The sequence below is a fragment of the Typopeltis vanoorti genome, chromosome 1 (genome assembly GCF_054136105.1).
Source record: "Typopeltis vanoorti isolate ZY-2024b chromosome 1, IOZ_Tvanoo_1.0, whole genome shotgun sequence".
Lineage (NCBI taxonomy): Eukaryota > Metazoa > Arthropoda > Arachnida > Uropygi > Thelyphonidae > Typopeltis > Typopeltis vanoorti.
This window is the reverse complement of record NC_143549.1, coordinates 132887889-132903747: the sequence shown is the minus strand read 5'-3', so window position 1 is coordinate 132903747 and position 15859 is coordinate 132887889. Positions and strand designations below refer to the sequence as shown.

General features: G+C 35.4%; 1 protein-coding gene across 3 annotated transcripts in view; it reads right to left on the bottom strand.

Annotated features, from left to right (window-relative positions):
• FucTB (alpha-(1,3)-fucosyltransferase 10) overlaps positions 1-15859 on the bottom strand; it is a 167922-nt gene that overhangs the window by 121202 nt on the left and 30861 nt on the right. For all 3 annotated transcript variants that reach the window (XM_090393841.1, XM_090393824.1, XM_090393832.1), the window contains exon 2: positions 7046-7088. In XM_090393841.1, coding sequence (XP_090249967.1) covers positions 7046-7088 — 43 coding nt within the window. The remainder of the gene's footprint in view (positions 1-7045; positions 7089-15859) is intronic.

The window sequence follows — 15859 nt, the reverse complement described above, 5'->3', positions numbered from 1 at the left end:
CCCAGGGAGGATGATAGCAGGGGTGGCCTCTTGTGGGAATGGATACTTGGGAGAAGGGAGACAATGTCAGGTAACACTGAGCCCAGTGGAGTCTAGAAGGGATAATGCTGGGTATAGAAACAATGGCATTTATATGCTTTATACTAATGCCAGGAGTATCCGGAATAAGGGAGAGGAATTGGTGGCGCAGATAGCATCAGCCTGGCCAAAAATTATTGCGATCACTGAGACATGGTTGACAGAAGGGGATATAACAACAGGAATAGAAGTCGCTGGGTATAGCATTTTTTGTCAGGATAGGAGGGGAAAGCGTGGTGGTGGGGTACTGCTTATGATAAGTGATGACCTATGTCCTCTAAGAGTGGAGAATTTGGAAGGAAGTGAGACAAATGATTTTGAGAGCATATGGTGTGAGGTAGAGGTAGGCAAGACAGGATATTTAGTGGGGTGTTGCTGCAGACCCAGGAGCACAGAGGATGGGGACCAGGAGATGTTTAGACAGCTAAGTTTGGCAAGTGCAAGAAGAATGATTGTTATGGGAGATTTTAACTTCAGTGGTATAAATTGGAGAGACGAAGATGCATGTAGCAATAGGGGAATGGAATTTCTAGAATTCTTGAGGGACAAATGTCTTAGGCAACATGTAACAGAGGGAACAAGAGGTTCAAAAGTTTTGGATTTGGTTATAGCATCAGAAGAGTTGATAATAACTGAGTTGATGTCTCTCCCACCAGTTGGAGAGAGTGACCATATGGTGTTGACTTGGAAAATGAATAGACATGCAGGAGTATCAAAGAGACGGGAACTTATGTGGAATTATAAGGCAGGAGATTATAATAGTCTTAGACGTCAACTTCGGGAAGTTTCATGGAGGGAGGAATTGGAAGGCCGGGATATCACTAGTGCGTGGGAAATTGTGAAAGAATATTTGTTATCAGCAATGGTAAGTTGTATACCACGAGTGAAGAAGAGGACGCAATTTGGAGTAAAGTGGATGACAAACAATATTAAACAGGAATTGCATGCGAAAAAGAGGCTATGGAAGAGATATAAGGAGACAGGTGAAGAGATGCATGAGGAATATAAGACACAGGCCAGAAGAGTGACTAGTGTGGTAAGGAAAGCGAAACTGGAATATGAGAGGAGATTGGTCCTAAGATCCAAAAAAATCCTAGGGAATTTTTTAGCTATGTGGCCAGTAGGAGGAGAAATGACTGTGGAAGAATGATATTGTATGATAAAAATGGGAATAGAGTGACTGATGCAGAGGACATAGTGGAATTGTTCAATGAACACATTATTGGAGTATTTCATCCTAGAGGAGTCAGTTTTAATGCTAGAGGGATAGGACTGGTTCGAGGTCTGGAGGTACAGGAGGAGAGTGTGTTTCAGATACTGAGTACTCTGGATGTCAGTAAAGCTGTGGGACTGGATGGTATTTCACCACGAGTTTTGAGAGAATGTGCTAGGGAATTGACAGTGCCTTTAATGTGGCTTTTCAATGAAAGTCTGGCTTTGGCAAAGGTGCCCAGGGAATGGAAGGAAGGAAGGTAAGATAGTGCCATTGCATAAGGGTGGTAACAGACTGGAAGTGTCTAATTATAGGCCAGTCTGTGTGTCATCAGTAGTTGTTAAGATCTTGGAGAAAGTAGTGAGGGACCGTATACAGCATTGGGCAGATGAGGGTAATGTTATCTGTGAGAATCAACATGGATTTGTGAAAGGACGCTCTTGTTTTAGCAATATGCTAGCCTTTTATAATAAAGTTACAAGAACATTAGATGAGGGAAAGGCATATACTGCAATTTTCTTAGACTTGGCGAAGGCATTTGACAGGGTGCCACATGATAAGCTGATATTTAAGTTGCAGCACATGGGTCTGGATGTCAGATTGGTCAACTGGGTTCAGGATTGGCTGTCTGATAGGTATCAGAGAGTTATGTATGGTGGACCAGTTTCCAGGAAGCAGAGGGTTACAAGTGGGGTCCCACAGGGCTCAGTACTAGGACCTATATTGTTTAACCTTTATATCAATGACATAGCCAGTGGATTGCAGGGGGATATTCAGTTGTTTGCGGATGATGCGAAGCTGGGAAGGATTATTAGTAATAGTGCAGATGTGGTAGCCCTGCAAGAGGATTTGAATAAGCTAGATAGATGGGCAAATGAATGATGGAGGTGTCAGTTTAATGCAGCAAAATGTGAGGTCTTGAGGTTTGGGAAACATCGATGGGATGCTGCATACTCTATGGGAGGAGTTATACTGGAGGAAGTAGGGGAGACAAGAGATCTGGGGTTGATGATTTATAGAAACCTAAAGTTTAGGGGACATATTGCAAAGGTAGTGAAGGTAACACAGAGGATTGCTGCTATTATGAGAAGGACACTGACCTGCAGAGATAAGAGGGTTATCATTCCGTTGTATAAGCCTCTGATCAGACCACACTTGGACTATTGTTCTCAGATTTGGTCTCCAGGATTTGAAGGGGATAAATTAACTGTGGAAAGGATACAAAGACAGATGAAAAAGATGGTTTCAGGACTGTACAAGGATAGTTATGAGGATCGGCTGAGAGAATGTGGACTGCAGAGTTTGGTGGATAGAAGAAGGAGAGGTGATATGATTGAGACTTTTAAACTGTTGAGAGGTGGTTACAGGGTTGACACTGGGGAGTTCTTTCGCTTGGTTGAACAGCGGGAAGGAGTGATGACAAGAGGCCATCCCTGGAAGTTACGAAAGGAAACTGTGAGCAAGAGGGTAAGGAGTGGTTTCTTTGTGTGGAGGGTGGTTGAGCCGTGGAATGCATTGCCTGATGGTGTGGTGGGAGCAAGAACAGTCAGTGAGGTTAAAGAGTGGTATGATAGACTTTGTGTTTCTCGGGGGGGGGGGACCTCCCCTCGATGAGTCTTGACAGACTTTATGTCTTAGGAAGGACCTCCCTCGATGAGTCTTTTGACTCCTTGGAGGCCTGAATAATAATAATAATAATAATAATAATAATAATAATAATAATAATAATAATAATAATAATCTTCACTAATGAACTATGTTAAATAGCTGAAATATTTTACCTGTTCCATAGGTTTCCAATGAGAATGTAGCTGAAGTTTTCTATCTTGCTACCTATTTTCATTGTTTTAGCATTCTTATTATTGATTTTCATGGCAAATTTGTTATAGCCATTATTCAATTTAGTCAGAGAATCCTAGAGACTCATGGGATGTATTTAGGAATGCATCATCTACATGGTTTAATATAAAATCAGGGTTGAATGAATTATTTCATATCTCACATTATGAAAGAAATTAGCATTAAAGCTGAAGTCTCTGATTCTAATATCAGGTTTAATGCCACTTTCTTTCATAATCTAACTGCTGACTTACAACTTAAATCTAGGCTACGTATTGCTTTCTATCAAGTTCCATTTACTTGTAATATAATTGTAATGTTTTAAAAAGCTTTTCTTAAGACACCTTGTCATGTGCCAGTACAGATCTTTGTCATATTCCCATGATTTCTCACAGGATTGCCTATAAGTCACAAAGGGATTTAAAATGTGAATCACTTTTTTGATGATTCTTTCATTTTATTTTTTTAAACTGTTCTAAAGAACATTTTGAAAATTGGTTTCAGCTAGATGTTGCCACTGCCAACACTGCTAGAACCATAAAGGAACTCCTGAGGCACTTCTGTATTTTGCCTGAACCCAGCTTGTTCTACTCCAAGTTTCTCTTCCATCATTTTTCTCAGCTTATTTTCAAGTATGCTTGCATAAATCTTACTAGGAATACTCATTAGGTAAATTCATTTATAATTTTCACGTTCAACTTTATTCCCCTTTTTACAATTGGGAACTATGAGAGCTTCACTCCAACCATCTGAAATTTGATGTTCCAACCAGGTCCTCTGAATTATGTACTACAAACACTGCAAAACTTTTATACCTCCATATCCAAGCATTTCTGGTCCAATATTGTCTATTCCAGCTGCCTTTCCACATTCAAGTTTTTGAAAGCTTACTCTACCTCAGTACTGATATATACTGAGGTAGATACTCCTACTTGCATTTCTCTTGAAAATTTTCTACTACCATTCTGTCACTGTTTTGTTTATAAGGGTGTGCTGAAAAGTTGTGATAATTACCATGAAGGAATTGAGATAGATCCATGTAACCTACACAATATTCCCTGAGAAGTGTTATATATTTGACAATGCTGCTGCATCATTCATCTATCATCAAGGATCCTGGTATGCACTGCATCGATGTTTTCAGGTGTGATTGCTGTGAAAGTCTTCCTGAGCTGGGTACATCTGTTGCCTCAGGATGCCCAGTTTTAAATTTGACCACCCATCTAGCAACCATTGGATATGCTGGGACACAGTCCACTAAAGTCTTACACAAAGTTTGATGAATCTCAGTTGCAAACTTTTCTTGCAGCATGAAAAACTTGATGATGGCCCACAATCTGTGTCTTCAAAACTTCTGACATGTCTTCTTATATATATCCTAAAAGAAAAAGTACAAATTATTACAATTTCATGAAAGATGGGGGATTAAAAGGTTTTAAGATATGTTCTTTCCATTGGTTATATCACTTGCTTTCATATTGTTTTTGGTCTAGGTGTTTATCAGAACTTTTCAGCCCCCCCCCCCCACACACATCTCATATTAGTCTTTCAAAGTAATTACTCCAGACGTCTAGGATACCCTTATCTTCTGTTTTCATGTCACCTTTATCATCTTTGATTTCTTTTATAGTACTTCTTCCATTTCTGAGCTTTTTAATAGCCTCCCAAACATTTTGCCACTTCCTGATATTTATCTTCTATGTTTTTACCAAAGCCATAACTTTTCTTTAGATGCATCATAGCTTAGCTCTGTTACATATTTCTCTGCAATCTTTTAGGTCATCTGCTGACTAATTTGTTAAGAACTTTCAGTTGCACTAATTCCACATTAACATTTGACATGCAGCTAAACAACAAAGTACATCTGAGTTGCATGACACTGCCAAAGTGGAAGACGATGCCACCATCTTTAGGATTCCATGGCTAATCAACATCTAAATGAATGAAGTTTTCAGTGTGATATCTTTACAAAAAATGCAGAGTGACAAAAAATTTTTGTGGTTTCATAGGTGAAGAAATGCTTGCTAACTGTAAAAGAATACAAATCAAAATAGCTATTTATTACTAGTCACCTTCCAAATGAACATCTGTCAGCAAATGACACACACACCTGTCAATGTTTGAATAATATGTAAAAGTTTGATAAAAAAAAAAATAAGAATGAAATTACATTGAAAAGCATTAAGGAGACCTTCATGAATGCTCTGACAAGCAATTTGGAACATTTTCCTTCTAAAACAGAAAACTTAAACATGATGACTCCAACTTCAGTATCAATGCAGAGAATATGAAGGTTTTTATGATGTGCCAATATTGGAGTCATGATGTGGAAGGGTTAACAAGGACTTTGGGGAACATTCAAAAGAGATATTAGGAAGATAAGACTGAGACTTCAACTTACAGACAGGTGTGTATTTGAAGGTTGTGGTTCAAGTGTAGTTAACAAGAATAGTGATGGCTAGGATCCAGGATTGAGTCGACAACAGCAACTTTCTCTATGAGTGGCAGTATGACTTTGTTATGAGGAGGTTGTATTCTAGCAATCTACTGATATATATTACATACGTTAGAAAATAAAATATAGGTATTCACGCATGAGTGACTAATATGGTCAACCTTCAATGAGCCCAATGACTCCATGGAGGAGCATACATACTGGGACGAATGGATTAAATAACAGATTAGTGAGCTGGAAAGATTAATTGTCTGATAAACATCAACTAATTGTGTATGGGGAGGACAGAAAGTTATTAGCTGTATACCAGGTGGATCTGTTGCAGGGCGTTTGTTGTTTAATTTATATATCAATAATATATATGCTAATAATAATAACTAGTGGAAGTTGTGTAAGAGAGAGTGTGGTTAGCAAGGGTGTTAGGACTAGGTTTTTTTGCTTGGAGGGTGGTGAATGGGTTGCCAGAAGTAGTGGAGGTGCTTCATGAGTGAACGAATTTAAGAAGTATGAATATGATAGGTATTGTGTGAATGATGGCTAGTGTGTGAATAAATGGATCCCCCATGATGAGTCTTCTGACTCTCCATGTAACAATAATAATAATGATAGTGATTATAAGGTGATGCAATGGTTGCAGATGATAGAGCTATGAGCAGTAAAGCAGCTGTTGTGGCTGTAGAGGAGAATTTAAATAGATTAGCTGTGCAGTAACATGCACAAGGCTTCCAATTCAATGTTACAAGGTGCAATGTTTTGAAATCTGGGAAAGGTTAGGATGCAGTGTATACAATTGGTAAGTACAATTTTGGGGTGGGTGGAGGGAATATGGGACAAGTGAGAGAGATAGACAAGGACCTGAAATGTAAGGGCCACATTACTAAAGTTATGAGAACAGCGTATTATGGTAATGATATAAATAAGAAGGTTATAGTTCTGGTACATGCACAGTAATCTATACTTGAAAACATCGAATATAGATTATTGCACAGATTTAATCACCTTGATCACCTAGTTTTCAAGGGGATGAAGATATTTTGGAAAGGATCCAAAGAAGAGTAAGGTGATGGATTCCTGGAATGCTGGATATGAAGGCAGATTGCCATTAATAGAGCTTAGTGAATAGTAGGTATGACAGACATATGCTGATGAGTTTGGGCAATATTAATGTAGAAGAAATTTACAAGAGGAGTTGCAGAGATAAAACAGGAGACTATCTCTGAAAATTATATAAGGGCAAGGATAAACTAGGAAGTGAAGAGCATGTTTTTTTTGCATAAGAGTGGTCAAGTAAAATGCAATGCTTGAGAGAGTGGAAAAAACAGTGAGTTTAAGGCAGAGTGATGAAAGCTGCTTGTGACATGAGGACAAAAGTCTGACTTTATGGAGATACAATGATAACAAAAATTCTTTGGATAACTATGTTAAATAGTTGGAATAAAAAGAAAGAAAAAAGCATATACCTTTTGCATTGTGATGAAAATTACTATGAGTTTCTGCTTCTTCCTATAATTAAAAAAGGACAATAAATAAGTCCTACATTCAAATTAATAAATAAAAAAATTAAAACATAGAAGTAATAATCTTTAACGATTACAATGATCACAAAATATCTAGCCGCTCATTAGTAGATTAATATATAGCAAACAGGAGAAAGAGGGGGGGTGATATGATTGAGACTTACAAACTTCTGAAATGGTCATACAGGATTTCAATTGATGGAATTTTTCAATTTATGGAGAGTGGGAAAAGGACGAGAGGGCATTCTTGGAAGCTGAGAATGAAGGCTGCCAAGAAGGGTGTGAGGGCTAGATTTTTCTCTCAGAGGGTGGTGCGTGATCGGAATGGACTGTCATTGGATGTTGTGAGTGCAAGCAGTGTGAATGAATTCAAGAATAAGTATGATAGCTGGTGTGTAGCATGTGGCCTCCCTCTATGAGTCTCTGACTCCCTGGAGGTCTCTCTTAATAACAATAATAATATTTAGCTTATACTCTAAGCCAGTCATTTTAGCAAGTGATCGCACTCATACCGTTCTCATAATATAGTGATCAAAATAATGCACAATAAACCACTGTCAAACAAAAATGAAATGAAATGTTACTCAAACTGAGTACTAACAAACTATAAGGTTTTTTTAATTCATTGAAATGACATATGCTGTTTTTATTAAGAAAAGAAAAAAGTCGAGAAAATCACAGTCATTAATAACTTAATATTTAGCTCATACTACCAAATGCTCATTAATAGAATATCAGTTTTAACAACCGATTTACAGTATGAGAGGAAATATTAGGTTGTTAATGATCAAACACTTTATAATGAATTCAGAAACCACTTTACAGTTATGAACTGCTTGAGTCCAGTATATATTCGAAATGGAGACTTTTGAACAATTATTTTTTAATCTCCACTAATTGTGCATTTATAATAATACACTTCTTTAGGAGAGTGAAACAAAAAAAAAATAAACTAATATTACACTGAATGAGTTAATGATAAGCAAGTTAATGGTATATATCAGGGGTGTTCAACCCGTCGATATATATACCATTCGACCAAATATATATACGATATATATACGATCAACCAAAAATCGCTGTGTGATTTTTGGTCGATCTCGTGTATTCCTCCTTACTTACAAATTTAATTAAAACTTAAAAAAACATAATATTTTATTTATCATTATTTTGTATTATTTTTAATTCGCTTTAAGTGTATTGCTATTGTTTATTTAGTTTTCGTTAAAATTGTCAAATCAGTAATTTTCTTATAAGTCCGGGTAAATGAATTAATTTGGATCAGTGGAAGTCAAACAACGGGCCGAGTGAATACGATTATAAGCAAAGTGTAAAAACTCGATTGTAGCTTAAATATTAAATATTCCAAAGCACATTTCATCGATTTTTTACTTAGGTTAAGTCCCATGTCAATATTATAAAAAAATGAACTTTGTTTGTCTTGGTATAGTTTGTATTAGATTTTTTGTAAATAACTCTTTTGAAGCTAACTGTATATACTGCTTTAATAAGAATATGTTAGAGTGTTAAAAACAAAGGCAATGTTTTTGTCACCAAAGCTGTACATGGCAGCATTAAAAAGATTGTTAATGAAACTTGTATGTATGAGAAAGGCTTGCAGGCTCTAAGTGTAAACATCTCCGAAGTCAGTCAGAAAGAGTTCAAACAACTTTCCGATGGCCGGCAACTTACAATCAAAAGAAAGCGGAGGAGAACCAAAGGTGTGCCGAACTTGAAACTTAAGATGAAAGACTCATACTGATTCTTTGGGGGTTGCCAAACTTCATGCAAGGTCTCAGAGGAGGCTTAATAATAAAAAGGGACTGAAGCAAGCAGAAGTTCCAGCAATTCTATCCCGGTTCCAGAATTGCTGTCAGAGAGGAGGCCGCACGATCCAGAGTCGCCATCAGAGAGACTGCCCGTATCCATGTTGCTTGAAAGAGGAGTTTCCTGCTTCCAGAAAGGAGCTTCTCGGTTCGAGATGTCGCTAGAGAGAGAGAGACTACTTCTAGGCCGCAGACAAGGTTTCAAATTGCCGAAAGGAAGAGTTCAACTGCTGGAGAAAAGTTTCCAGGCCAGAGAGGGATTCAGTTAACAGCAGTTCTAGCTGTTGAAATGGCAGAAAAAGAAGGCAGTCGTCCAGGCATTTTCGGCGAGCCCAAGCAGAGGAGAAACAAGGCAAATTTCCCGAAGGACCTTCACTCATAAGTTTTTCTTTTCGCCGAGGGAGAGTAACCTTTTGCCAGAGCTGAATGAGCCCACAGCCCGCTACGTTCCCAATGAGATGCAGCTGAGTCAAAATTTCCTGAAGAAGATCTGAGACTAAAGAATTGCCATAGAACTTTTTAGTGAAAGACTTTTGACTGAATGTGAGATACAGAGCCTTTGTACGTTCAAAACTTTTATATAATTCCTGTTATAGTTGATACAAGAAAGACTTTTAAGATATATGTTTAATAGTGTTAAGAAATGTCCATAAGAGAATCAATTGGCATGTTAGAGGCCGATATCAAATGTGTAAAGATAACTTAACACAGATTTAGGTAACCTCTTTACGAGTAAGCTGAGATTAATAAGTAAAAATGTGTAAACTGAGAGCAGGTAACCTTATGTGTTGAAGAAAGTATTTAATGTTCAAGAAAGAAGGTTATAATTTTTGCTAAAGAGTTTTTATAGATGGATAGAGAAAGCAATATCCCTAACATTATAAAATTGTATATAAAAATAAAATTGCGTATATTTCATAGTAATGTAAATAATTGTCATTTGACTTTCTTGTTAAAAGAGTACTGCCTGTTTGTTTATTTACAACTGCACTGTTTCTAAAATAAATTGAACTTGTTGAGAGGGAATCTAAGTGAGTTGGCCAAAGCATGAAATTAAGAAAAAGAATAGACCTCGACTGTTTGTGAAAGTTTTAATGTAGGAATTTGTGTTAGAGAAAGAGAGAAATCTACCAGCCATATATTTGAGTTATTTTTTGCTAATCAAAAAGAATTGCGAGTCTTATGCCTAAGATATTAGGCATAAGACTCGCAATGCGAAAGGTATAAACATAGCATGTAATAAGATAAACAAGAGAGATTCTGAGAGAGAAAGTGCGCACAGCAAATTAGAATAACGGAAAATACAGTATAGAGTAAAAGACATCACAAGTAATTAATAGAAATTACAAGTATACAAAGTGAAATAATAATAAAGGTTTACAATGTCCCAGTAACGACTGGATAGCAAAAGTAGACGTATAACAAAAGCACATCGTATGCATTTTGTTTAATGTGAGGATAATCATGAGTGTATCAAAGAAATCAAAGACGTATCATTCTCACAAGGCATGGAAACGAATTTTTTTTTATAATGGTAAGTAGAAAGTGTTGTTGTTCGATTTGTAATTCATCTGTAGCAATTCCAAAAAAAGGTAATATTGAGAGACATTTTCGATCGCTACATGCAAAACATATTGAAGTTTTCCCAAAAATTCTGAAATACGTAAATCAAAAATTATAAATTTAAAGGCATGACTTTCTGGACAACAAAATATGATTTCAAAAGTAATAAATAAACCAATATCAGTCACTATTGCATCTTTGAAAGTGTCATTTATTAGCAAAAACAAAAAAGCCTTTTACAGATGGCCTTTTATTAAAACGATTCTTTTAATAAAAGAATCGTTTCCTGTGGCAGCAGAATCTTTATTTTCTGAATTTTGAGAAGAGTTGAAATTTTAAGTGCCAATCTGAAACTCAGTTAATGTCAGACATTCACCAGTGTGTTGCGTTTTCATTACAATTTGATGAATCAAATCACTTCACTGATATTGCTCAGTTAATGGTATTTATTCACATGGTATTTCAAGATTATTCAAGTAAAGAAGAACTTTTGAAAATTACACCATTATTGGGAAGGACTAAGGTAGAAGACATTTTTTCGGCATTTGATGAATTTGTGAAAACAACAAAAACTTCCGCTTTTTAAAAATGATAAGTAATAAATCAGGCTTCATTTCATTATGTAAAAACGATGACAAATACCCAGATTTTTTAACATACCACTGTATTATTCACCAACAAGTACTGTGTAGTAAAAGATTAAACACAAAAGATGTTTTGAATATTACATTTAAAATTGTAAATTCTGTTCGAGGAAAAGCCCTGAAATGGCAGTTATTAGGCAGATGATGATATGGAACTTCTGTTGTACAATAATGTTCGCTGGCTCAGTGGAAGTCAATTTTTAGAAAGATTTCTTGTATTAATTAACGATATAAAACATTTTCTTGATGAAAAAGGAGATATTTATCCACAATTGAGTGATAAAAGATGGTTGTTACACTTATCATTTTTAGTAGATTTCTGTACGAAATTAAGCAATTTAAATTTAGTTACAAGGTAGAGATAAAAATTTAATTGACGTTAAGTTCAATAAAACCTTTCCAACAATACTTACTTTTATTAAAGAAAAATATATTTATTTATTAAATATTTATTAAAATGTTTTGAACAAAATCAAGAAATGCTTCACTATGATTTAAAAGAATTTATTCGTGAAATAGAATTAGTTCAGGAAGAAATAAATTCAAGATTTAAAGATTTTAATAAAACTGAAATGATTGTATCTTTTATCAATAATCCATTTCAAGAAAACTTGAACATCACAGAAATTTCAAATAAAATTAGTGGGCTGTTTGATATAAACCAAGCTGAAGTAGAACTTGAGTTAATAAACATTCAGAATAGTTTACATTAAAAATTAATAAAGAATGAAGTCATTTGGAAGTATGCACGTGAAAAATTCCCAATATTAACTGATATTGCGCAAAAAATCTGTCGTGTTTCGGATCGACATACTTGTCAGAATCTGCTTTTTCAAATATGACTGTCGTAAAAAATCAAGAAACCAAATTACAAATGATCATTTGGATGACTGTCTGCGATTGGCCACTTCTTGATATCAACTTGACTATGAAAATATTGCGAGGTCCAAACAATGCCAAATTTCACATTAACTTTTTTTCTTTTTTAATCAACCAGCATTTCCTGTAACTTGTGAGTTTGTAATCAATCTGTTGTTTTTTCTAACTTTGGTTTTCCAAAATGGAGAAATAAATATTTTATTCCAATATATATATATATATATATATTTTTTTTTTTTGTTGTATTAAAAGTGATAAATAAATTTTTGAATACACAAATAAAGTTTTTAGTAGTTTATTTGTGCGTAATCAGATATCAGGTTGGGGGAACATGATCTGTATAAGAGAGTAGATCGCCGTATAACTTATATATAAGAGAGTAAATTGCCAAATAACTTTTCATAGAAAAGTAGCTCGCATAGTAAAAAAGGTTGAACACCACTGGTATATATAATACAGAATATTTGAAATAGACTAACAATGTTGCCTACATATACAATTCATGTTATATTGTGGTGGCTAGCAACATGATGCAGCGTTTTTGATGAAAGATAAACTTAATGTAGGATCACATGCTTTGTTGGCTACACTGATTAGTGTTTTTTAAACATTTCTGATAACTCTTTGAATGCTTTGAGGAAGAAATTATAATCAATATAGACAATTTTTGGCATGCTGCCATACTACTTGATTTGTTTCAGTGGAAAGCGGTGTTAGTTCTGATTTATTTATTTATTTTTCCTCACATTCTTCATGTGTTCTGACAATCTTTCCTGACTGGCCTGCGTATATAACAAAGTAAATTTCACACAAACAAGTGATCTTGTATACTCCACATTTTTTTTGAATGGTAAATGGGGAGGTTTTGGCAATCAAATGAGACTTAAGATCTTCTCTTTAGCAGGGATCAAACTATTTTTATCTCTTGACATAAAATAGATATCTTGTCTGTGACAAACTAAATGTGAGGGAGTAATACTACTCATCTCTATTTTTTTTTTTTTGTCTGTATGGGGAGGGGGGGTAGAGAAGCAAAGAACTCAGATCTGATAGATCTGAGTTCTTTGCTTCTCTTTTCCCTACTGCTGGAAATACTGTTGTCCTATCTCAAAAGGTTTTTATAATAGCATTTGCTTTATTTTCTTCGGAGACTTCTAAAAAATAAAAATAAAGAAATAAAATGTGGAGATCAGTTTTCCAATTTTGTATCTTTGGAGCTCCATAAATTCTGGGAATTACAGGATATATTAATGTATGAACTTCAGGCCACTTGATAAGCTTTTTAATTAAGTTGCTGGTCAATGTTCTAGGCATGTAAAGTGAGGTCAAGTAGACTGTAGTGTCAGTTTCATTGAGTAAGTTTTGCATTTTTTTTAACATTCTCCTCCATGTTCATGATTACTGAGGAGGCATTACATTTGTCAATTTTTAATAATACAATATTTCTGTCATGTTATATTTTCTGGAAAGCCAACCATTCCATTTTTGAGATATTTCTGAACGGCTGTTTGGCTTCAAGAAGTATTGCTGCTAAACAGTTTTAAGGGAACATGTTCACTAGACATATTTAAATAACTTTCATGGCTTACACATATAACAAAAATTATATAGAATTTTATTCAAAAACTCCAATATGTTCCATTCAATGTTATGTGGACACTGTTAGGGAGACAAACCATTAACTACATTCAAAACATGAATCACCATATTCATGGGATATCGCCACTATTGAGGGTTTTCCTAAAATACATAAGTATGACAACCGTCTACACTCAATAGTGGACTGTATTGGCTCTCTCTCACTTGCTACCTTGCAAAACATCCTTCTCATCATCTTCGAATCTCACTGGCCATACTAATTCATATATCATAAATAGTCTACTTTAAAAAGAAAATAAAAGACTTTATATCTGTCTAATAATGAGATTATGGTTTCTTTTAATGTAGTCACCCTATTCACCAATATACTACAAGAGAGAAAGAGAGAGTCTTTACGATTTCACAGAAAACATTATTAACCTATTTAAATTCATCATCAATGCAGGCTATTTTACATAACATAAAAAAGTTGTTCAAAAAAATAATAGAAGGAATGGCAAATATGCAGTCCTATCTCACCAGCCTTAACTGATTATTTTATGATTTTTTTTAATCTAAAAAAAATAACTCTTTGACACTATACTTCATCAGCCTCATATATGGTTACATTTTGTCAGTGACGTGTTCACAGTCTGATCCCACCAGTCAGAATTACTTCAGTTCCTAGAGAAAATAAACTCCCCGTATTCCTGTATCAAGTTCACTATCAAATGTTAATCCAATAACCAACTATCCTACTGAATGGAAACCAGCAAATACATTCACTCGTCATCTCACCATCATTTATCATAGAAGATGGGTATCAAGTACATAGAGCTCATATGATCTTCTGATTCCCTTTTGTTAGATGAACTGAATAAAATTAAAAGCAATCTGATATATAATGGATACAACAAAACTACTATTCAAAAAATTACTGATAATAAAAAAAATTTTTTAAAAATCAGCTAACGCCTTTTTATTCCCGTTTACGGGGAGTAGGCGAGGCCATTTAGCCCTATCTAACTTTGGAGACTGAGTGGGCAGTTCAATCTCCACTGGTACCAATCAGAGATAGATGGCCCAAGGCTATCACTAATTAAGCAGTACACAGTGAAGACAGACGGCTCAAATGTACTGCCATCTCGTGGTCCCTAACCCTAACACAATATATTTAATGTCTGAAATAATGTGGGTTCTACGGTCGATTTTCTTGAGTTTACAGGACAGAAAACCCGAGTTTCCGGGAGGAAAAACCCACTTGCCCGTGCCAGAGATCGACTAACTCGGGAACCGGTCGAAAAAAGGCTTAGAAAAATTTCCTCTAGTCGGCGACTAGACTCGAAACCAAGTCTTCCTTCGTGTGGCCAAGCGCCGTGGTATGCAAACTCCACATCCACTGAGCTATTATCCTTATACCAGACTACAATCCAATATGAAAAGAATTTCAATTTCAATACCCTACCTTAAAGGAACCTTGGAAAAAATAGCAAGGATTTGATTAAATTCAATCTATGCATCTCTTTTAAACCAGCTTGGAAACTATCTTCCTTCCTTCCTCTCATTTGCAAAGGATACATTACCACCTCTTTCCTTACCAGTTGTCTATCAAGAATCCTGGTCATGTCACCTTTGTTATTTTGGACAGGTCAGCCATTCTGGCTTGATTAGAATTGAAGAACATTAAGACTATATTGCATTTTTGGAAATCCAATAAGTCTGGACTTGCTTCTCACACTATTAACACTAGGCACAGAGTTCTTTGGAATTCTGTGCCTAGACAAAACTTCTTCATTCCAGCAAGTTCAAATTCAACAGTTTTTTCTTTGAAATATGTGGAATGCTATGAAATCATCCAAACCTGAACCTGAATCAGATTGCATGCCAATATTCAAATTTTAGGAAGTGATCACTATTAATTGTTCATAAGTGTTCGTTTTAAATAATTAAACTTGACTGGCTGAGTGGTTAGTGTATCCGTTCTCCATCCAAAAGGCTGCAGGTTCGAATCCTGTTGTGGGCATAGATGCTTGTGATTGTCTGTGAAAATACTAGTGGTGGTGGGTAGATGGTGTTAGTGTAGTTGTGGTTCGTTGAAGTTGGTGGATTGAGTGGTGGAGACAGAGCTGTAAGGTGCCTTCTCTCAATGAGTCTTTGGACTACCTGGAGGTGTCACATAATAATAATAATTATTATTTTTTTTTTATCTATGCAACTTACTACAATTTTTCTTTGAACTCGAATAGTGTAATATCATATACTTCAGC